Source organism: Schistocerca piceifrons, chromosome 1 (assembly GCF_021461385.2).
Source record: "Schistocerca piceifrons isolate TAMUIC-IGC-003096 chromosome 1, iqSchPice1.1, whole genome shotgun sequence".
In the NCBI taxonomy this organism is placed as follows: Eukaryota; Metazoa; Arthropoda; class Insecta; order Orthoptera; family Acrididae; genus Schistocerca; species Schistocerca piceifrons.
In genome coordinates this window covers 516162486-516187343 of record NC_060138.1, presented here as the reverse complement: position 1 = coordinate 516187343, position 24858 = coordinate 516162486, and the positions used below count along the sequence as shown (strand labels likewise).

The following is a 24858-nucleotide window of genomic DNA, read 5'->3' as shown; positions in this document are numbered from 1 at the left end:
TGCTACAGCAAAAGGAACACTGTTCTAAGAATGCTTCACAGACTAAGAAACCAGCATGATGAGGAAACATACAAACTGTACGCAGAAGAGAGGAGAATCTACAAAAACTAATAGAAGAGAAGAAAAAAGAATACATAGAAAGAGAGGCAAAAAGAGAAGCGGATGAAGCATAGAAAGACCCATACATAGCAGCAAGACCAAGACAAATGGTTCATACACCAAATATAGACCTGAAGGAATGGGAAGACCACTTCAGTAAGTAACTGAACAAACGAGGAATCAAAACACCCCCAAAGAAAGAGAAACAACATCAAACTAAGGAAAAAGACAATATATGGGAGCCTCTAAATGAAGAAGACATGAAAGAAGTAATAAAAGCACTGAAGAACAAGAAAGCAGCAGGACCCGATAATATACATAATGAACATATAAAAGATGCAAAAGAGGCCCTCCAACACATATCGACCAAACTATTTAACAAATGCCTGGAGCTTGGAAGAATTCAGACACAATGGAGACACTCGACAATAAAAGTTCTCTACAAAGATAGAGGAGACCCAGTGGACCCAAACAAGTACAGAGGCATAGCCCTGGAAAATACTCAATTCAAGATATTTTCAAAGATAACACAAAAAATCTAAGCCTCTGTGGACAGTCATCTCCCAGAACGACAAATGGGTTTCAGATCTGGAAGATCAACACTTACGGCAATCAGGCTTCTTCTAAACATCATCGACGAAGCGCTACAAAAGAAGCAAATGTTCTACACAGTGTTCATAGACTTTACCAAAGCCTTTGACCTATTGGAAAGAGATCTCATAGTCCAAAAACTGGAAAACACAATGGGAGAAGATAGCGTATGGGCAAGAATAATCAAGTCAATCCTCAACTACAACTTAATCATAATATCAGACAACCTCTCTTTTTCGAACCCCATTCTGCAATTGAATGGAGTCTCACAGGGTGACCCAATGAGCCCTTTGCTGTACATTCTTGCCACTGAAGAAGTACTCCGAATTGGAGAAAATGAAGAAGATGTGTATGTATATGCATACGCCGACGACATAGCAGTAGGTTCAACAGATATACAGAAGCTGCAGAGAATCATTGAGAAAATAGACAGATGGTGCAGTGAACACAAACTACACATAAACATAACAAAGACAGAAATGGTAATTTTCAGAAAAGGGGGCAAAACACCCAAGAATGTGGAAATCAGCATCAGAGGACAAAAAATAAAAATCTCATCAGACTTTAAATACCTAGGAGTGACATTGCAACCAACAGCCAAATGCTTCACAAAAAATACAACAGAACGTGCAGCCCAAGCAATAATAGCAATACAGGACATCAAAAACATCCGCCTACTCAGTCTAGAAACAGCCATGAAATTATTCAACACAAAAATCTTGCCAATCCTGGCCTATGGGATGGAGGTTATATGGGACCACCTGACAGAAAAAATCTAGAAACACTAGAAAAGGTAAAATCGACCTATCTAAAAAGAGCACTAGGTCTCTGAAAGACAACAAGATCTAGACTAAGGTACCAGCTAGTGAGAGAGACATTCCTAATTGAAGACATCAGACTTCGACATATGATGCCACACACCAGGGCTTCCGGAAAGCAACTGAAGATCATGGAGGACAAACGAGAAAAAATATGGCCGGTGTTCTTTGGCACCAAAGCAATGACGAATCACTCATGGACAGCACCAAACTTCGAACAGCAACATGTCGTAACTGGACTTTCTATTCACGGCTTTCATCATCTAATCTGCAAAAACAAAACTTATCACGACCCAACCACAACATGTGTATGTGAACTGTGTAACGAAGCCTGTGAACGATATCATATAGAACTGTGCAGTAAAAGAGTGAAATCGATAAATGAATATGCAAAAATGTAAAATGTTAAGCAAAGTAACTGTATATGGCTATTTGGCTGCAATTTTATTAAATAAATATAGAGAAGGCTGTTTTTACATGTACAGTGAGAATGTATTTAATTCATTAGATAACAGGAGCCTAATGGCATTTTCTGTGATCTGTGAAAGCCTTTGACTGTGAATTGCAACATTCTCTTAAGGAAATTAGAATATTATGGCATCACCGGCAGTACTTCAAAATGGTTTGAAGTCTTATCTAACTAACAGGAAACAGAGGGCGTTGATGCGAAATACCTGGGGAGTAAGCAGTCAGTTTTCATCTGATTGGGAATTAATTACAGGTCGTGTTCCTCTTGGTTTCATTGCTTTTCTTTTGTACATTAATGACCTCATGTCTGTTACTTTGCCAAATGCTAAGTTTGTTTTGTTTGGAGGTGATACAAACATTGCAATAAACAGCAGGACAAGTACAGATTTAGAAATGGCTGCTAATCAGATTTTCACTGATGTTAATGAATGGTGTAAAGCTAATTCGCTGTCATTGAACTTTGAAAAGGCCCACCATATGCAATTCAGAACCTGTAAGAGATTTCCTTCCAGCATGTGTCTAACATAAAGAGAAATGCAGATAGAAGAGAGAGTGTGTTAAATTTCTGGGATTACAACTCGATAAGAAAGTTGGGAAGAACATACCACAGAATTTCTAAGGTGCCTTAACAGGTCTGTACTTGTGAAACAAGAGATGTCAGATGGAGGATTTAAAAATAAAAATAATAAAAACCTTTAAAAAGCATGCATGCTTTGCCTACTTTCATTCTATTACATCATATATTCTGGGGTAACTCATCAAACCAAGAAAAAGTTTTTAGAGTGCAAAAGGGTGTAATAAGACTAATTTCTTGTATGAATTCAAGAAAATCCTGTAGAAACCTGTTCAGCTAACTGGGTATTCTAACCGCTGGTTCTCGCATGGGAAACTACTCATTGCACCCATTTCAGATTTAGTGGTAAGATAGCCTAGTGGATGGTCCATCAAAAACTGAACACAGATAAAGCAAGAAAACAGGACGAAGGTGCACTGAACACAGCATTGTATGGTTATGTGGTTACTGTGTGTGTGTTAAAGACTTGGTTTCAGATAAAGCACCTTTTTAACAGAGTTTGAAAGACTTTTTGGTAACCAAATCCTTTCACTCTATAGATGAATGTCTTAACATGGACTATTAGGTCAGCTTAAATAAACATGTCTGTCAGATTTCAATTTTGACAGCACGTGGTCAAAACACTCAAGATTAGGTGTTTTGTGTATGATAAATTTATTAGAAGTGCATAACTATGTTTCATTTTAAGTGTATTAATTCTGTAGATATTAACAGCTTCAGTTTACTGTAATGTGTTAACATGTTTTGACAATCTCCTGACAAATGATCAAGGAAGTGAGTATTATATTCAGATGTTCTATGTTCTTTATATTATACTTCTGACATGTTCCACACCCATAAAAATCATCTCATTTTTGCATCTGTGGAGTGGAAACTGAATCTAACCTAATCCAAAAAGGAATTCTTGTCTTACATGTAAAGACTGTTAGTGGCACTGAAATTGGTGGTAGCGAAGTGGAAGCTGAAAGCCTAACTTTATTTTCATATCTTCGCTTACAAAGGAATACCTAGGAGAGTTGCCTCAATTTGATTCTCATACCACTGAAAAGGAGAGTGAAATGAGTATTAGTGCCAGTGGTGCAGAGAAACAGCTAAAATCGTTAAAGTCGAACAAAGCTTCAGGGTAACGTAGAATCCCCTATGTGATTCTTTACTGAATTTGTCTATAGTCTATTGTAGATCTCCTCCTCCAAAAAAAAGTGTGCAGTTGTTGGAAGAGAGCACAGGTCACATCTGTTTACAAGAAGAGCATTCCCCCCAGGGGGTCCACAACTCTTTTGTGGATACGTGTGTAGCGAGCACGGGACCCCAAGCTAATGTGGCCTTCCTTCCTTTCTGGGCTGCATACCTTCCCTTTCCGCATCCTTCCCCACCCCCCATCTTTGCCCCACCCCCCTCACCTCCGTCTCTTTCCTTCCCTTTCTCCCCCTCTGGGAGTATGTTTTGTGCCTATGTCCGGAGATGGATGCTCGAAAATGTAACACATTCTTTGCTTTCTCTGCTTGCAAGTCTTCATCCTTCCTTTGTCCTTCTCTTTTCCTTACCTCTTCTCTTTGCCCTTTTCTCTGCTGCGGCATTTGAGACCTCTCTTCTTTCCTTTCCCTTTGTTTTTCCCCTTTCTCTTTTTTCCTCCCTGTGCATGTCTGAAGGCCAACCCACACATTTCCATGCGAAGCCAGTGACGGGGTAACGCGTAATTCCCCGCCCCGGGTAGACAGGTAGGACATGTACGTACCCCCTGGTAACGGCCAGGCCCAGGGAGGGGTGATTACCCGAGCTGATATCTTCCGAAATATCTTCCGAAAGTGCCGATTGGTCCCTCCGTCCGTTTCTCGGGAGGTGTGAACAATCACCTAAGGCGGGAGTGCCCTCAGAGAGGGCCCCCACAAGGAAGGAGCGCACCATCGGAGACGCCAGTAATCATGGGGGATACTTTCGCAATGGTTTCCTCATCTTCTACTATGTCTGCTCACAAGCGTAAGTTCAATAAGTCTCAGCCACAGACAGTCCTTCCATCGTTGCCACAGTTCCTTGTTGTTTCTCGGTCTGACGAAGGTCACGACTTCTCCACAGTCAACCCTTTCATTATTCAGAAAGGTGTCGACGCAATTGCAGGTCGTGTAAAGTCTTGTTCCAGATTACGAAATGGCACCTTGCTGTTAGAAACAGTCAGTGCCCTCCAGGCACAAAAATTGCTGCGTACTTCACTGCTACACACCTTCCCTGTCCGGGTGGAAGCGCACCGCACTTTAAGTTCCTCACGTGGGGTCATTTATACACGCTCCCTCGACGGATTGTCCGACGAGGAAATTCAACACTACCTGTCTGACCAGGGCGTAACGGCTGTTCATAGAGTCATGAAAAGGGTTGACACAAACATCATTCCAACCCATACTGTCTTCTTGACATTTGACAAAGTTCAACTCCCATCGAAAATCAAAGCGGGCTATGAGATAATTTCCGTTCGCCCTTACGTCCCAAACCCTACGCGTTGCTATCGGTGTCAGCGGTTCAATCATACCAGCCAGTCCTGTTCCAATCCAGCCAAATGTGTTACGTGTGGCAACGATGCCCATGAGGGTGCTTGTCCACCTCCATCCCCTCGTTGCACCAACTGTATGGGTGACCACACTGCTTCCTCTCGAGATTGCCCCATTTTTAAAGACGAAAAGCTCATTCAGGAAATTAGAGTGAAGGAAAAGGTGTCGACCTTTGCTACTTGAAAATTATTCGCCAGTCGAAAGCCCACTGTGCCTCAGACAGGAAAATACAGCATTGTCCTTGCCTCTCCTCGGCCAACAAATGAGGCGGCCACGCAGACTTGTGATCTCACCTTTAGTGCCACGGTCATCAGATCAGCCTGCTCACTCTATGGCTCACCCTTCATCGGGTTCTGCTAAATCTCGAGCCCAAAAGTCAGACACCAAGACTTCGAAAAAAGAGCATACTCGTGAAGATTTTTTTACGTACCCCAACTTCACAACCATCGGTTCCTCCTTCATCTAAACATCATGTTTCCAAGAAGGCTAATAAGAAACCCAGTTCCTCTCCTTCTCCGCCAAGGTGTGTCTCATCTACAGCACCACCTGGCGGTAACCGCCCTCGGCCGTCTTCTGTGTCGCCGAGGCGCACTGCTGGCGGCCGATCAACCGACCGATCGCTGGTGGCAGGAGCTGCTCCAGAACAACTTATGGATCAGGATCTTCTGCCTTCGGCTGAATGCTGTTCCATGCTGTCGGTCGCAAGCTCTGAGCAGTCGTTGAGTTGATGGCAACCTTGGTCACATTCCTCCATTTTCTGTTCACCCTGCGTCCATTATCCACTGGAATATCCGCGGCATTCGAGCCAATCGGGATGAATTGTCGATCCTCTTACGATCCTACTTGCCGGTCATCTTCTGTCTTCAGGAAACAAAGCTGCGTCCCCACGACCGCTTTGTTCTCCCCCATTTTCAGTCAGTCCGATTTGATCTCCCCTCTGCTGAAGGCACTCCAGCACATGGAGGACTTATGATTCTTCTTCATGATACTCTCCATTATCACCCAATCCCCTTAAACATTTCCTTCCAAGCTGTCGCTGTCCGTCTTTCCCTTTCTGGATACACCTTCTCTCTTTGTACTGTATACATTCCATCGTCCACACCAATGGCACGAGCTGATCTCCTTCATCTTCTTGGTCAGCTTCCACCCCCCTATTTGCTGGTTGGGGACTTTAATTCCCACCACCCGGTTTGGGGATCTCCACATCCTTGTCGCGTGGCTCACTATTGATTTTTGTCTGCCTCCACGACAAATTTCTCTCATTTGGACCTTTCGGTCGGTGCTGTTCCGCTAGCTCGGCGCTTCAAATGTTTCGCCCTTGATGATTCACATTCGAGTGACCATTTTCCATGTGTCCTTAGACTGCAGCCTCAACTGCCATATATGCACCCGCGACACTGGAAGTTTGCTCAAGCCGATTGGACACTTTTCGTCTCTAGTGACATTTCCTAGCGTCGACGATGAGGTCACACATATTACAGACGTTATTCTTACAGCTGCGGAACATTCAATACCACGCACCTCCGAATTGCCCCGGCGCCCCCCCAGTTCCTTGGTGGAAAGAGGCATGCCGTGACGCAATACGTGAGCAGCGACATGCTCTTCGCGTTTTCCGCCACCATCCTACTTTGGCCAACTGTATCCGCTATAAGCAGTTCCGTGCGCGATGCCGTCGAGTCATCCGCGATAGCAAGAAGGCAAGCTGGAACTTCTTTACTAGCTCATTTAACACCTTCACTCCCTCCTCGGAAGTTTGGAGTTGGATTCGACGGTTATCTGGTGCGCCTAGTTTCAACCCGGTCTCTGGGCACACTGTCGCGCATGATACATTAGTGGACCCTGTCGCAATTTCTAACTCATTAGGTCAACACTTTGCTGAGATTTCAAGCTCTTCAAATTACCCGCCAGCGTTTCTCCCGAAGAAATGTGCAGCGGAAGTGCGACCTCTTGCTTTCTCCTCTCAAAATCGCGAAAGCTATAATACTGTTTTCTCCATGCGGGAACTCCAACATGCACTCTCTTCTTCTCGCTCCTCCGCCCCAGGACTGGATGGTATCCACATCCAAATGTTGATGCATTTATCATACCATAGTCTGCGTTACCTCCTTCGCCTTTATAATCGAATTTGGACCGACAGTACGTTTCCCAGACGATGGCGGGAAGCTATCGTCGTTCCTGTTCCGAAACCTGGAAAGGACAAACATCTCCCCCTCGCTATCGCCCCATTTCTCTCACGAGTAGTGTATGTAAGGTTTTGGAGCGTATGGTGAATTGCCGTTTAGCTTGGTTGCTGGAGTCCCGCAGTCCCGCAGTCTTTTAACACCTGCCCAATGCGGTTTCCAAAAGCATCGTTCTGCAGTTGACCATCTTGTTGCTCTCTCCACTTATATTATGAACAATTTTCTCCGGAAACGCCAAACGGTAGCAATATTTTTTGATCTGGAGAGAGCATACGATACCTGTTGGAGGACAGGCATCCTCCGCACATTGTTCTCTTGGGGCTTTCGAGGTCGGCTGCCCCTTTTTCTTTGCGAATTTATGGCAGAGCGCACATTTAGAGTGCGGGTGAACACTACTCTCTCCCGTACTTTGTCCCAAGAAAACGGGGTACCCCAGGGCTCCGTGCTAAGTGTTGTACTGTTTGCCATTGCCATAAATCCAATTATGGACTGTCTCCTTCCTGATGTCTCAGGCTCCCTCTTTGTGGACAATTTTGCGATCTACTACAGCTCTCAACGGACCAGCCTTCGTGAACGTAGTCTTCAGGGATGTGCCGATCGCCTCCACTCTTGGAGCATCGAAACAGGCTTCCGCTTTTCTCCCAGTAAGACCGTTTGTGTTAATTTTTGGCGTCGTACGGAGTTTCTTCCACCTTCCTTACATCTAGGACCTGGTCAACCTTCCATTTTCGGATGTTGCTAAATTCTTGGGTCTTACGTTTGACAGAAAACTGTGCTGGTCCTCCCACATTTCCTATCTTTCAGCTTGCTGTCTGCGATCCCTCAACACCCTCCTTGTCCTGAATGGTACCTCCTGGGTAGCGGACCCAATGGTCCTTCTCCGCCTCTATCGCGCCTTAGTGCGCTTGAAATTGGACTATGGAAGCATAGTTTACTCCTCTGCTCGGCCGTCTATTCTTCGGCGTCTCGACTCTATCCACCACCGTGGATTACGTTTAGTGTCTGGAGCTTTTTACACCAGCCCTGTGGAGAGCCTTCATGCTGAGACTGCTGAACCTCCGCTGTCCAATCGGCGAGCAGTCCTTCTGAGTCGTTATGCTAGCCATCTGTCTTCCGTGCCTGCTAATCCAGCCCATGACGTTTTTTTCGACGCCTCCTTGGATTGGGGGGGGGGGGAATGCAGGCCGCCCTTCCTCCCTACTACCACCGGGAGTCCGCTTCCATCAACTGCTCCATTCTCTTTCCTTCTGCTTTCCTAACACCTTCTTGACAACTTGGGGTACAGCACCGCTCTGGCTCCGTCGCCGGACATGTCTGCTACGTGACTTTTGTCAATTTCCAAAGGATGGTACCCCTTCACTTGTTTATCGTCGGGCATTTGCTGCTCTATGTGCACAAATGAAGGAAGCCACATTTATGTACACTGATGGCTTGAAAACATCGTTAGGTGTAGGGAGTGCCTATATTGTTGGCGACACCCCAAATCGATTTCGGTTTCCCGACCAGTGTTCGGTTTATACTGCGGAGCTTTACGCTGTTCTCCGGGCTGTCCAATACATCCGTCGCCATCAGCGGATACAGTATGTTATCTGTTCAGATTCTCTCAGCTCTCTCCTCAGTCTCCAAGCTCTGTACCCTGTCCACCCTCTGGTCCACCGGATTCAGGACTGCCTCCACTTGGGGGGTTGTCTCTGTGGCGTTCCTCTGGATCCCAGGACACGTTGGTATCTGTGGAAATGAGGCAGCCGATACAGCGGCCAAGGCTGCAGTCTCTCTTCTTCAGCCAGCTATTCGCACGATTCCCTTCGCCGATCTACGGAGTGTTTTATGTCGTGGTGTTACTCTTTTATGGCATGAACATTGGTCGACACTTCCCAATAATAAATTGCGGGACGTGAAAGCTCCTCCCTGTGCTTGGACCTCTTCCTCCTGAACGCGTCGTCGGGAGGAGGTAATTTTAACTAGACTCCGGATAGGGCACTGTCTTTTTAGCCATCGACATCTTTTAAGTGGTGATCCTCCCCCACTCTGTCCCCACTGCTCTCAGCTGTGGACGGTACGACACCTTTTACTTGAGTGCCCCTATTTTACTCCGTTACGCGTCTGTCTACAGCTGTCGCCTGATATATCTTCCATTTTAGCAAATGACACGCGCTCAGCCGATCGCGTTCTCGAGTTCATTAGTGCCAGTGAGATATTAGTCATTTGAAGCTCTTTTTGGGGACAACAACCCCCTTCTATAGTGGTTTTTAAGCTTTCCTTCTATTTTTAGTTTCTCCAATTTTTTGAGTTTCGTTCCCATTTCTGCCTTTTCCTAAGTCACAGACTGGGCACTAATGACCATAGCAGTTTTGCGCCCTTAAAAAAAGTATTTAGAAGTGATCCACAAAATTACCATCCAGTAGCCTCGTCATTGGTATGTTTGTACAACCATAAAATGTATTCAGAGTTCAAACAGGATGACCACATCCATCCCAACCAGCACGGATTCCAGATACGTCAATAGTGCAAAACCCAATTTGCATTTCCTTCGTGTGACATAAGACTAAAGTACGATCATATAGGGTATCAAGTGAAATATGTAACTGTATAAAAGATTTTTGTAGGGGGGATGCAACTTGTTACTTGGGAGAGCCATCATCAGATGGAAAAATAACTTACAGTATGCCCCAAGGAAGTACTTTGGCATCCTTTATGTTTATGTTGTATACTAACAACTTTGTAGACAATATTAATGTAACTTCAAGACTTTTTGCAGATGATATGCTTATCTATGAGGTCTGTTCAAAAAATTTCGGAACATTCATAATTTCACGCCAATGGTGCGTTAGAGCTAAATTCAGTTCACATCCCCGCGCACACGTCTATTTAATGTGTGACTGCCGTAAGTTTCATTGTTGCACACATGTTAGGTATTGTTCAGTACTGTATTGAATAGAACATTGGTTAGCATAGTTTGCAAATTTCAAGATGGCAGAGTTAGAGTGTTAACTTGTCAGCATTAAATTTTGCGTGAAACTCAAGAAAACCATTAGACGACCCACCAAATGATGCAGGAATACTTTGGTGATGAGTGCTTAGGCTGTACTCGATGTTACGAATGGTTCAGACTTTAAAAATGGATGGACAGAAGTTTAAATATCGCCCTCATTCAGACTGTTGTTCAGCTGTCTACTGACGATGCTTGTCAGGAACATCAACAAAATTGTGCATGGCAATGGAAGACTAACAGTCCTAGAGGTTGCAGAGGAACACATCATTTCAGTTGGATGTTGTCATGAAATCCTGTCACAGCATCTTGGTATGCATTGTTTTTCTGCCAAGTTTGTTCCACAGCTCATGTCAAGACCAGAAAGATCTTCGCCGCGCAATCTGTGTAAAGCTTTTCTATTGCGCAAATGAGAATGAGATGTTCATTCAGAGAATCATAACTGGTGATGAGACGTGGGTCTTTGGTTATGATGTTGGAACGAAGGTTCAGTCTTCATACTGGGTCTGGAAAATTTCTCAGAGATCAAAAAAAGCTTGTCAAGTCAGGTCAAATGTCAAAGCCATGGCGATAGTTTTCATTGACTTTGAAGGTTTAGTTCATCATGGATTTGTGCCATGGGGACAAACTGTTGATTGATTGTACTATCGGCACATGTTGTGACGCCTTCGAGATGATGTGAGATGGAAATGGCCTGAAATGTAGAGAGGCAGGGCATGGCTCTTGCATCACCTGCGCATTCATCCCTTTTGGTGTGTGACTGTTGCACAAAAAATGAAATCTCTCCAGACCACGCCGCTGTGGACTTTATTTTATTTTCAAATTTGAAAACCCTGTTGAAAGAACGAAGATATGCAACGATAGACAAGATAAAAGAAAATTCACATATGGTGCTCCTTGTGATGCCGCAAGAGGTGTACCAAGACTGCTTCTGCCGGTGGAAATGGAGCTGGCACCGGGGTATCAATTGTTGAGGAGAGTCTTTCAAAGGAGGCCATGCACAATAAGTAAAAGGTAAGTATAGAAGGGGGGGGGGGGGGGGGAATTGTGGAATTGTGGACAAAGTTCCGGAATTTTTTGAACAGACCTTGTATGAAGCTCAGTCTGAAAGTAGCTGCATAAACGTTTTCTGATTTTAAAAAGATTCTAAATTGGTGCAAAGATTGGCAACTTGCTTTAAATGTTCAAAAATGTAAAATTTTGCACTTTACAGAAAGAAAAAAATCATAGTAACGTATGACTGTAATATCACTGAGTCACTGCTGGGATCAGCCAACTCAAATACCTCGATGTAACACTTTGTAGGGATATGAAATGGAATGATCACATGGGCCCAATCATGGTTAAAGTATGAGGTAGACTTCAGTTTATTGTTAGAGTACTGAGAAAATCTGAGAAAATGCTGTCTGCAAATGAGATAGCTTGCAAATCGCTCGGGTGACCTATTTTGTAATATCAGTCAAGTGTGTGAGACCTGGGACCTGTACCAAATAGTACTAACAGAAGATATTGACCATGTGCGGAGGAGAGCAGTGTGAATGGTCACAGGTTTGTTTGACCCATAGGAGTGTCTCACAGAGATACTGAAGAAATTGAAGTGACAGAGACTCCTGGAGATAAATTATCCTGAGAAAGCCTACTTACAAAATTTCAAGAAGTGGCTTGAAATGATGATTCTAGGAATTTACTAAGATCCCTGCTTATCACTCGCATAAGGATCGTAAGGACAACATCAGATTAATTACAGTACACACAGGTATTTAAACAGTCATTCTTCCCAAACTCAATATACGAATGGAATGGGAGGAAACCCCAATAACTGGTACAATGGCATATACCTTTTGCAATGTGCTTCACAGTGGTTTGCAGAATATAGATTTAGATGTAGATAAACATTAGATGGCTGTCAACAGGTGTGTTAGTACTAACTTACTTTTAAACAGTGCAGCACCAAATCTTCTCATTGCTGTGGAAATTTTGATCTTTCATTTGGCAGAATATTAGAATTTGAAGTAATTCATACGTGCTTTAGATATGTAAACAGATTTTTTTTTTGTGTTGCTGTAGTTTTGAAGAAGTGTTTCACTTGTCATTCTTGACGCTGTTACTTTTGAATATATGTTTTGTTTTTAATATGGAGGAATGGATTCTTATTAAGTCAGTTTCTCTTTCAGGTTTTACAACAATAATTCCTCCTTTGTACATGGCGGTCTAGATGCACCCAATAGAGAAACGACACCTGTGATTGGACAAAAGCAGATCCATCAAAAAATTCAACAGCTTAATTTTCATGACTGTCATGCTAAGATAAGTCAAGTTGATTCTCAGGCAACACTTGGAGATGGTGTTGTTGTCCAGGTATTTACAGCATTGGATGTGTACAATTACTTTGTCAGCATTTATTTAGTAATCCTCTTTTTGTACATGTAATTTTGACTTTTTGAACTCGATAAGCATAAGCAGAATGTGCGGTAAATCAGCACTGTCTGACTCTTTCCACTGACTGGTAAATTGAGTACTTTATTCTAATTTTACTCCAGTAAAGTGTCAGATTTTGCCATATGGAAATAATACACTATATATTTTAATTTTCAATTCGTGCACGATTTCTATTGAGACTACGAAGTAGTGCCATCACCTACTAAATGTGCCTCAAAAATAGTGCCGTAAGTAACAAGAGCATGCAACAGAATGGGATGACTCCATAAGCAAATCAGCCAGTGTGTTCCGTGCCACTACCCACCACCCCTCCCCCCTGCGCACACGCACACGCACATATACATTCTATCCACAGCAGTGTAGATAACTTTGGATGAATACTAGCAGTGTTTACTGCACTCTCGTTTTGGGGAATGTTTACTGACTGATATCACGTGACGCGGTGACTAGATGCAGTCTTGTACCACTTCAGAGTTGCTCATGTTAATATCTCACAATGCAGGCACACAAGGTGATAATGGAAAATTCAATTGCTGCTTGCCATCTTCTTGGTGGTAAGAAGGAGAAAGTCACTGTACTCATTGAAAAACTAATAGTTTGCAAACAAAATAATGAAGTTGTATTGGTCTGGAAATTGCAAGAGAAAGGACAATGCTGAGTGGACTGGGATTGAAGTATGTGTCAAAGAAGCAGTAACAAAGTGCAACAAATATATAGATAAATGTGTTATATAGATATAGATATATAGATAAATGTGTTATGCAGCAGTTTCTCTGATGCTATGGAGAATTAGTAGTAGTATCAACTTTTCAAAAACTTACAGCCTTTATTGCTTCAAGGGTAACAAGTAAATCCAAAAATAAAGGTTATTCACAAATTAACTTTACAACTTGACATTAATCTTTAAAATTGTACTAGATTTTAACAAATGGTTTTCAACATGCGAAAAGGAAACGCACAAAGCTTTGTTTTACTCTCTGTGTATGGTTCAAGATGTCCACAGTGACATGTTCATATGTATTGTGATTGCAAGCCTTGAAGTCCTGTATGTCTCTAACCTTGGTTTGGTACACCAAATCCTTTACAAAACAATTCCCCTTCGGTGGCTAGAATACACCCATGGTTCTTTCTTGCTCATCATAAGAGGCTACTATAAGAGTCTTCTTTATTGCATAGAGTTTTTTACCTTGGTCTTGTGACTGGTCTTTGGAATTTTGAAGGCTTTTACTCCTTTCACTTTTTTAACACTTTTCCCTCACATTTTTTGGCTTTTTAAATTCTTGTCCCCTTTTTGGGTTTGACCTCTGCTTTCCAAATTTTACTGAAGTGCGGGTCGTTTGGAGAAGAATGCCGTACTGTGGTGGATTACCTCTCCGCTGTATGCTGTTATTTTTTGCACTTTCCAATTAAGTGGATCTACCTTTGCATCTGAAATCCAGCACGGTAGCCAGTTTGTCGTGGTGGGGTTGTCATATACTCTCTTGATGGTAGCCCCCTGACGATGCAGGGACTGCACTGCTGATGCCTCAGCTGTGACCTCCCTGTGTCAGCCAAGGAATAGGTGCCTATCCACTTCGGGGTACCGGGAGTCCAGGCAATGGCTTCTGTGCCAGGTGACCTTTACCTTGGTGGGGTATTGCCCACAGGGAGAGCCTCCGATAGGAGTGGCATCAGGATGGATTATCCACAATGAAACGGTCGCCTCATCAGTCAGGAACAGTGATTTATTGACCATGCGTCAAGATGAGAGCCAGGCAAGGAGAAATGGAAGTGGACAGTTTGTCGAGTTTGGTTTGTCTCCACATCAACAGTGGCTGTTTGGCTTCGATGAAGCCAATGTTTTTCATTAAAAATATTGATGATCGGTTTTGAGAGGTTGCAGCAATAGAGAAAATGAGAAACAGATTTTTGCTGATCAAAACTTTACACACCAACCAATTATGGGCACTTCAGGCCTATGTGAAGTTAGGAGATATGCCAGTCACCATTGCTCCTCATAACAAGCTCAATAGAATTCAAGGTGTTACCTTCCATTGGGACCTAATGCTATAAACTGATGAAGAGCTGCTACTAATCTGGCACGGCTTTGATTCCATTTTGTTTGCCGCATCCAGATGGGACCCTAGGATAATAGAGCAGACACTGGAGCTTCTATCGTAGCCTTCAATGGCAATGTTTTACATGGGAAGGTAAAGGTCATGATTTATAGGTGAGATGTCAGGTGTTACTTTCATCCTCCAATGAAATGTTTTAAGTGTCAAAGTTTCGCGCACATGTCCTCCTGCTGTTCTAATGAGGTTATATGTAGGGCAAAAAATGTGGATGAGCATCCCATGACGGCAGTCCTTGTGACCAACCGCCACAGTGTTCAACTGTCCGGAACCACACCCTCCTTGTTTACCGCAATGCTCGATGTTCGAGAAGGAGAAGGAAATTCAAGAGTATAAAATGCTTGACTGCCTGTCTTACCAAGGTGCAAGGAAAAAGTCTTTCAGATTTCATTTGACTAATGTGGCCTTGAATTTTGCAACTGTTGTGTCACAGTCCACACAATGACAGTCTCGCACGAAAACTCCTGGCCTTTGTCATATTCCAGGGCTTGCCCCACAGTTGGGGGAGGGAATGTCAGCTCCTTCATACCCTACACCTATAGTACTGGTGGTTGCCACACCATTGGTGCGGCCAGAGATGTCAAGTCATTCTTTGGCGTCAGGGTGAGGGCACCTGTCAGGGTTGGCCCCCTTCTCAAGACAAGGACCAACAGCCACAGGCTGCAGGCTGCAGAAAAGTATGGTGCTCTTCTCTCTCAGAAGAAAAAATGGGAAATCTTCACAGAAATCGAAGTCACAGAAGGATAAGAAGGCTAAGCAGAAAGGTAAGCTACTTTCTTAGGCTTTGGATGTTCCGCTCCCCAGCCCTGCAGTGGTCTAGCCTGTGCACTTGGATGATGGATCCCACAATCAGGTCAACCACGGCCTGGTAACAAAGTAATCACACCCATCTTTTTCATTCTCCACTTTCTCAGACCTGACTCCAGTATTCCTTCAATGGAACTGTAATGGTTACTTTGCCATCTGACCGAACTCTGTCATTTAATGGCTAAATGGCTGTTTACTCGGCAATTGGCATAGCCCATCAGCAAACACCATTTAGGGCAACACACCTCCCTGCTCAGAGAAACTACCAACCATACTGTAACAATCACACAAATGTCTTGAGGGCATCTGGTGGGGTTTGTACCCTCATACGCTCTGATATTTTCAGTGAGCATGTGCCCCTTACCACTGCAGTAGAAGCTGTGGCCATTACATGTCTGTCAGTTTGGATGACAATATGCAGTGTTTATCTACCCCCAGACGGATCTTTCCATTATCGTGAGCTGTTCGAATGAGTGTCACAGCTCCCCGCTCCTTCCTCTTATTGGGGGACTTGAATGCTCATTATCTTTTGTGGGGCAGCGACATTAAATCTCAGAGGCCAGGTACTAGAACACATTCTTTCAGAATTGGATGTCTGCCTGTTTAGCACTGGAGATCCAACCCATTTCAATGTGGCCCACAGAATGTTTATAGCTACTGATCTTGCAGTTTGCTGCCAGAGTATCTTGCCCTTTGATTCAGTTGCTCATCCCTGCCAATCTTTGCGACAGTGACCATTTTCCTATCATTCTTTCCCTTTCCACTCACAACAATCTAGAACTTACGCAGCCAGTCGTGACAGATATCGACAAATTGGTACGGGGTACTATTGACAGTATTACACATGCTGCAGCAGCAGCAGCAACAATACCCTACTCTTCAGACTCATCCTGATGACTGCCACTGCCATGGTGGTCTGAAGGCATAGCCACAGCTGTAAGGAAGCACCGCAGGGTGCTTGTATGGTACAAGTGTCATCCCTCTATGGAGCTTTCAAGAGAATAGCTTTCAAGAGACTCTGAGCGAAAGCGCAGTTTTTGATAAAGAAGAGGAAGCAGGAGTGTTGGGAGCAATATATGTCAACTATGCTATCTCACACCCCATCATCTCGAGCATGGGCTAAACTCTGCCGCATTTACGGCCATCCACCACCCACGATGGTTCCTGGCATCCTTGTCAATGTTAACATCTGCACTTACCCCGTGATACTTGGCGAATGTTTTACAACACACTTCAGTGAAGTGTCCACTCACAGTAATTATCATCCTCGTTTCCTGACCCAGAAATGCTGTATCGAGTCCCGCCTGCCATCTTTCAATGCACATGGCTCTCTTATCATATAACATCCCCTTTTACAGACTTTGCAGCGCTTTGGCACTGCGTCGCAACCAAATGCTCAAACATCTTTGTGCCGACAAAATGAAACATATCCTCGGGCTTTTTAACCACATTTGGTGGGAGGAAGTATTTCCCTGTCAATAGTGGGAAAATATTATTTTTCTGCCCTGAAACCTGGAAAGGACCTACATATTTTAACTAACTGCAGGAAAATCTCGCTGACGAATGGGCTGTGTAAGCTATTCGAACGAATGGTCAACTGCTGTCTTTTTTTGTGCCTTGAAACTGGAGGGCGTATACCACAATTCCTAAGCAGCTTTTGGGCTTTCTGGTCCATGATAAATCACCTGGTTCATTTGGAATCCGCAGTGTGTAGTGCTTTTGCGCATCGCCAATATCTGAGTGTTATGTTCTTTGATCTACAGAAGGCATAAAATACCACCTAGCAGGTCATACACTATCTACACTGCATGAGTGAGGTTTCTGGGGCAGTTTAACCATTTTTATCCAGACTTTTCTATTTTTTTGTGTGTGTGTGTGTGTGTGTGTGTGTGTGTGTGTGTGTGTGTGTGTGTGTGTGTGTTTTTTTTTTTTCCATGTCAGGATAGATTTGACTCTCAGCAACCAATATGTACGGGAAACTGGAGTCCCTCAGGGATTGGTTTTGAGCGTAACACTGTTTGCAGTTGCCCCATCAATGTTATTGTAAATGCAGTTGATCCCACAGTCTCTATTGCTGTATGCGGATGATCTTTGCCTGTACTACGCATCTGCATCGCTGCATGCTGCTGAGTGCCAACTTCTGAGGACTGCCACATGTCCACTGGTTCAAGGCAACTTGCATGAAGAAGCTGAATGCTCTCTGTTTCTGTAGTCACTCCTCGTGGGGCATGAACCCCACATAGTTCTTCTGGGATTTTACAAAGCGCTGATATTATCTCGCTTGGACTACGGATGTGTTGCCTATGGGTCAGTAGCACTGTCTGTACTGAGCCTGCTGGACCCAGTTCATGACACTTGCATGTGGTTGGCAACGGGGGCCTTCCGTAAAAGCACTGTTGACAGCCTCCTGGTGGAAACTAGTATCACCACCACTGCGTGTTAGATGGCAGCAGCTCTTGGCAAGTTACGCAGTCACAGTTCATCAGATGTCTACCCACCTATGTCACCCAACTCTGTTCCACATCAAGCAGTTCAGACAGTTTGTGCATTGCCCAAAACTGGGAAGACCAACTGTGATCTGACTCGATATTTTAATGCCGGACCTACACACAGCCTCTGTTAGTCTGTGTTACTAGAGGCTCCCCCCTCCCCCCTGTTTCTTTCAATCCTCCACTACATCTACACAGATGGATCGAAAGTCAATAACTGATTCAGTTATGGTTTTACACGTGCAAGGGGGCACGAGAAGCACTCTCCGCCGAGTGCCTGCAGTGTATACACCGCAGAGTTGGCCACATGTGGCTTGCAGTATTTCAAATCCCAGGCCAGGTTGAACTTTCTGATCTGATCTATTGCAATTCCATGACTTAGCAATTCCATGACTTAGCAATTCCATGACTTAGCAATTCCATGACTTAGCAATTCCATGACTTAGCAATTCCATGACTTAGCAATTCCATGACTTAGCAATTCCATGACTTAGCAATTCCATGACTTAGCAATTCCATGACTTAGCAATTCCATGACTTAGCAATTCCATGACTTAGCAATTCCATGACTTAGCAATTCCATGACTTAGCAATTCCATGACTTAGCAATTCCATGACTTAGCAATTCCATGACTTAGCAATTCCATGACTTAGCAATTCCATGACTTAGCAATTCCATGACTTAGCAATTCCATGAGTTGCTCAAGTCATAACCCTATACTATCCCAAAAATCTTTTGGTCGCCAACATCCAGGATCTACTGGCTGACCTGTACAGCTCTGGAATGGCAGTGACCTTCATCTGGACATAGGCATTCCAGGAAATGAACTTGCCGACTGTTTCGCTAAAGATGCAACTGCAGTTGGTCAACTTAACGTTGAGATGCTGGGCACAGATGTAAGATTACAACTTTGACACAATATTTTGAGGCTCTGGGAATTAGAATGGCAGGCTACTACAATCCAAAAAAAGTTGAGAGCAATTAAAAGGTCCACAAAGTGTGGGATAAATCTTTCCAGACCCCTCGGAAAGATGCCATTGTGTTGTGCCAACTGTGCATTGGCAACACGAGACTCGCCACGAGTTTCTTCTATGTCAGGAGGATCCTGCACACTGCAACTGCAGTAGTCTACTGACAATAGCACTTGTTCTTGTTGAGAGCTCCCTCCTGGCCGATCAGCGGCACGCTCTTAGCATAACATCTAGATGAAGAAGTGTAGGCTCTTCACAAGTTTTTGCGGACCTGCCGCTAAGCGGCTGTACTGGCACTTGGTGCTGGGCGAGGAACATTTCAATATATGTACTGTTCGGGTCTTACACAATTTGAAAACGGCATATTTGATCAGATTAAGACAATATAATTGAATTATGCCATCTGCACTGAATATACAGTGTGGACTAGGAGATAAAAGATAATATGGACTCACCAGTATAATGGATAGCTGTTAGTTGTCGGAAACTTTGGAAAATCTCGCATGATGACTTCGCAGTCCTCGCTACAAGAGGTCTTTGCTCATTTCTTTCGTGTGAAAGAAAAAGCGGCACTTCATGAGCTGATTTCTTTATTAACCTTTTAAACAATGCAACCTGCTATGTGATAAACTTAACATATGTAACTGCAGAAAATCCAAAGTTGATGAATGGTTGTCAGAACTTACAGACCTCAAAATTCCAAAATGACATTCAGGAGGATCTTGGTTGACTTTTCCTGTTACCCAAAACCATTGGACCTTAAATATTGAGAAACTTCCAATGTACTCTTTAGCATGACTGTTTGAGAATGTGTCTTTTTCTGAGCAAATGGTTTCGTAAAAGTCAATATTTTGTATGAAGGGGAATTTTAAAAGAGTGAGTTACTTGGTATTCTGGAGTTGAGTGCATCTGATATATAATGGTATTCATATCTCTCATGAATAGTTCAGTTTTTTCACTTCCGCTAAAATTCTTGGGACAATTCTAAATGTGTCTTATGAGTTCTGGAAAACAGAAACAACGGCACTTCTCCTTCTAAGTGCCATGCTCTCAGCTTGCCTACCTCAGATGCTTTGGGGTGAGGTGACCACCACTACCAGAGGGTTGCGTTTCCAGAGGGAGATCGGATTTTACTCTAACCTATAATATTTTTCCACTTCCAGGTTTGGGGTGGTTGTGGGGGTGAGAGCCTCCACCTGTGGCAGATACCTACAAAGTGACTACACGCTGCTTTCCGTTCCCACTAAGAGACTACTGGTTTCTTTCTTCCCCTCTCACCTTGTGGTGTTACACTCTCCTCTGCAAGTTGCTGCCTGGGTCATCTCTTATTTTCTTTTACCTGTCGTGTTATAACTACTGTCACACCTTCTAAAACTCTTTGTCTTACTTACACAGTTTGAGCAGCCAAGTCCCTTTTTCCCACTATTTATCTTCTTACTTGTTCCTCTCATAAGGCAGAACTGATGACCCAGTAGTTTAGTGTCGTCTAGAAATCGATGGATATTTAGGGATCAGTGGGGTGGTGCCCCATCCTGCTGGGATATGACATCAGGTTGCAGGTGTTCCAGTTGGGGCACAGCAAGCTCTTGTAACATGCCCAGGTAAACGCCACCATTGGCAGCAGACTCAATGAAAACAATGGATCAATGAGGCAGCTGTGCATCAGTCTGCACCAAATATGTGTTGGGACTGTGTGTTTCCACGTCACGTGTAACATGAGGCTGCTGTGAACCCCCTATACGAACATTATGATGATTAAGTTTACTGGATACATGAAACGTCATCTTATCAGAGAAACAAATTTTTTCCGGGAAGTTATTATTTGGTTCAGTCGTACCTAGCATATCGACTGCAAACAGTCCAAGCTCAGGTTTGTCCATTGATCATCTCATTTCCAACTATCTGGCCTCCGTATGCATAGATTATTTTTTTTCAGACTCTTTGCAAATGCCTGCCATGTGTTTTCCATGTTGGTGTCTGAAACATGTCCTCTTTTTATGGAGAACACTATCTGTTTCCATAAAAGACGTATGCCAAGCCTGAATAGTTGTTTGGGATGGTGGTTGCCTCCTCTACTATGTTTGAAAGTTTTGTTGCATTTGGGGTATTAAATGTCATCTGTATGGACCAGGCCACACACTAAGGTTTCTCCTGAGACATCGACATTTTATCAGGTTTTCAAGTTTAGTTTCGTGTCGAAATTGCATTACCTGGATGGTTAAAAAAAGCTTTGATTTATCTTACCACATGTTGAAAACCGTTCATTAACATCTAGTATAGTTTTACAGTTATTAAAGTTTAAGTTGTAAAGATAATTTATGGGCACCTTGTAGTTCTGTCTATGGAGCTTGGTTTGAATAGGCACTAGAATAAAGTAGCAAATTAGACAACGTGGTTTCAGGAAAGCGAAGCGGACACATACGAATGGGAAGACAATGTCAGGAAAGCTTGTTGATGGTGTTCAACTGCAACCTTGTATGTCGGTTCATTCATACAACAACATAGTACGTCAAATTTTATTTAATGCATTACTTGAAATTTATAATTTCCAATTTTTTTCATGTAATAATTTATTAGTGAAATGTATTATATTGATGATAGTTTTACATTTGTTTGATATTGAGGTAATAATTTTTATTGCTCTCATGTAAACTGAATTTTTCGACGTGAGGTTGCGTTTAACACAATCAATATATCATATACATAACACTGTGAATAAGTATTGTGACAGTGATCGTGTGAACTACTCTCAAATTAAAGTGTGGGTGAGTTGTTGTGCTATATAGGACAATGGCCCATCATAACAATACTGAACTGTAGGCTATTAATATTTTCTCCGCATGTTTCTGGGGCATATAGAAGACCAAGGTGCCACCCTGTCCCAGGTCTGCAGTTTACTCTGCTGGGCAGATTTGTATTTTTATCATCATCATAATCTTCAGTCCCAAAACCTGGTCTGATGCAGCTCTTGTTGCTTGTCTACCCTCCGCAAGCCTCTTTGTCTCTACCTTTCACCCCTCTAAATCTGCTTACTAAGCCTAGGTGCCAATCTACCATTTTTCCTGCGCACTCTTCCCTCTAACTAGATAAAAATTTTCTTCTTGTCCTAATCAGTCTTATCAGTTTTACCATTTCCTTTAGCCACATTGTCAAATTCTTCACCACGTCCCTTGTTATTTTCCTCTTGCTTTTCTGTAATACTGTCTTGAAGCTTATGTCTATTGTATAGCCCTTCAACCTTCTTTTTCCTTTCTTTGCTGATACTGGCTTGCCATCTGAGTGCTTGATATTCATAAAGCTGCTTATTCTTTCTCCGCAAGTCTCTTTAATTTTCCTTTCTCCTTGTTGTGCATGCTTTCACATTTGTCATTGAGTAACACCTGCTTAACCATTTTACATGTTCTGTCAGTCATATTTTTAGTCATTTGTATTCCTTTTTTCATGTCGCATTTTTCCATTACTTTGTTGTCTCCTCTTGTGAATTCAGTATCTCACGTGTTATCCAAGGATTTCTATTGGGCATTGTTGTTCTGCATTTTTGATTCTGTCTCCTCGATTATTTAATCTCTCAGAGCTACCCATTTATCATCTTTTGTGTTGCCTATTGCTCCTTCTGAAACTCTCTACAACCTCTAGTTCTTCCAACTTATCCATGTTCCATCTCCTTAATTTTGCACCTTTTTGCAATTTATTCAGTTTTAATCTACAGTTCATAAACAAAAAATATATGCTCAAAAGTCAGCATCTGCCCATGAAAGTGTTATGCTTTTTAGAATCTGGTTTTGAAGACAGTATTCCCCGTACATAACCTGGCTGAAATTTAATGGTGTATCCAGGTCTCTTCCATGTATAAAACCTTCCCTTACGATTCTTAAAACCAAGCTTTTGCTATGACTAAATTATGCATTTCACAAGATGGCTTTTCTCATGTTCTCTAATTGCTTTTCCTTGCCTTCCATTTCCTGGTGTTGAATTTCAGTTTTCAGTCACTATTAAATTATGTATCCCATAACTACCTGACTCATTTCTCTTATCTTATAGTTTTTCACACTCTGTGTTGTCTGTGGATGTAGTAAGCACATAAACTCGTATTATTGTGTGTGTGTTAACTTTATGTCTATTTTTGGCTATGCTAATAAGTTCATTATGCTGGTCATATTAGGTTACTCACATTCCTATTGCTTTTAATCAACATTAGACCCACTCTTCCATTACTTGTATTTGATTTTGTATTTATAATCCTGTATTCATCTAATCAGAAGTGTTGTTCTTCCTGCCACTGCACTTGTTTCATTACTGCTATATCTAACTTCAACTTATGTCACCTTTGTAAATGTTCTGAACTACTTGCTTGATAAAGGATTCTTAACATTCCATGTGCCAGTCTGTAGAACACAAGTTTCCATTTTCCTGATGGCCACACATTCCTAATCTTGACATACACAATATGAAAGACGGGTAGTAGTGAAAATAATGGGAGCACCTGAAACCTGTTGCTGTAGTCTTTATGCCAATAGTACACTTGCTGTGTGCAAGATGTCGGTAGCAGGAATTTCTTTCACATATCTCAGCAGGCAGAAGCTAAATTTTCATTTCTCATTCTCATGCACTAAATCAGGCCTGTGCAGGAGGCAGCTAGACAAGTAAGAGTGCTCATTCTCAGTTGTAATGCTGATCTCATGCCATGTGACATCCAGCTGTCTGTACGTGACTTCAGACACCACCAGGTAGTTAATGTCACGTTACATTATCTCGCTCACTGTTAAGTTTTTAGAGCAGTGTATTACAAAACAGTTTATAAAAATCCGTACCAGATTTTTCCCATTTTATAAAGTGGATGTATGGATGTAAAAGTCCCTGGTAAATATCCTAACACCTACTACCACAGTATGGAAGCAGTCGATATTTCTTATAACCCTATTTTACAATAGGCATGCCGTCCTATATAACAGCATATATTTTATGGAAACGTGATTTCTTTGTTTCAGTCACTGCTATGCTTTACAAACTTTAACCTTCCTTAGGGCTGGCATACAAAACTCGACACTTATCTCATTTTTATGTTTCAGATTTGATATATTAACTGTACTACTGTTACTTGTGTGGTTTCCTGTAATTAGCAACTTTTGCGTAAGCCTCAAAATTTTAGTATTTCAGCTTTGTAGAAACAACCAATGACATACCTTTTTCCTCAGGACATTCTGTGCATAGCTCTCTCATCCAGTCGCACTGCGTATGATTTGGTTTCATATTTGTATTTCTCCAGAACATAGATAATAGACTAAACAAAATTTCAGTATTATTTAATTATTTTGGCATGCAGAATACATAATATAATTTTAATAAAATACAAACTTGGCATATGGACAAACAGTGTAATTTCACAGATTTTCGTAATCTGGATGCCATGTAATCATGACTTCCTTAGTTTCACTATAAAAAAAGCCTTTCAAATATAAATACGTTAATCAAAATATTTTAACATTATTTGCAACCTCATTATGGAGAAGTGAAAACTTCCCCCGGGGAAAATCACGTACACCTTTTGAACTGGTTTAATGTGAAAAAATTTGTCTTTTAAATAGGAATTAAATTGCAGATCAATCAGTTCCATGTGCACATGCACAGGGCTGCTTTCAACTGAAAAGGCAAATGGCTCATAAACAGTTTGAAAACAGATGTAAGATTGGCAGTGACCTCAAAATCCTTGTAATTTTTTCAAGGTCACAATGAATTCTTCAAACCTTGCGTTTCTTTAACGGTAGTGAGCTTACGGAACAT

At 42.5% G+C, this 24858-nt stretch overlaps 1 protein-coding gene across 2 annotated transcripts in view; it reads left to right on the top strand.

The window, feature by feature from the left end:
- LOC124797917 (ras GTPase-activating protein-binding protein 1) overlaps nt 1–24858 on the top strand; it is a 152200-nt gene that overhangs the window by 22934 nt on the left and 104408 nt on the right. For both annotated transcript variants that reach the window (XM_047261059.1, XM_047261052.1), the window contains exon 3: nt 12434–12617. In XM_047261059.1, the coding sequence (XP_047117015.1) occupies nt 12434–12617 (184 nt within the window). The remainder of the gene's footprint in view (nt 1–12433; nt 12618–24858) is intronic.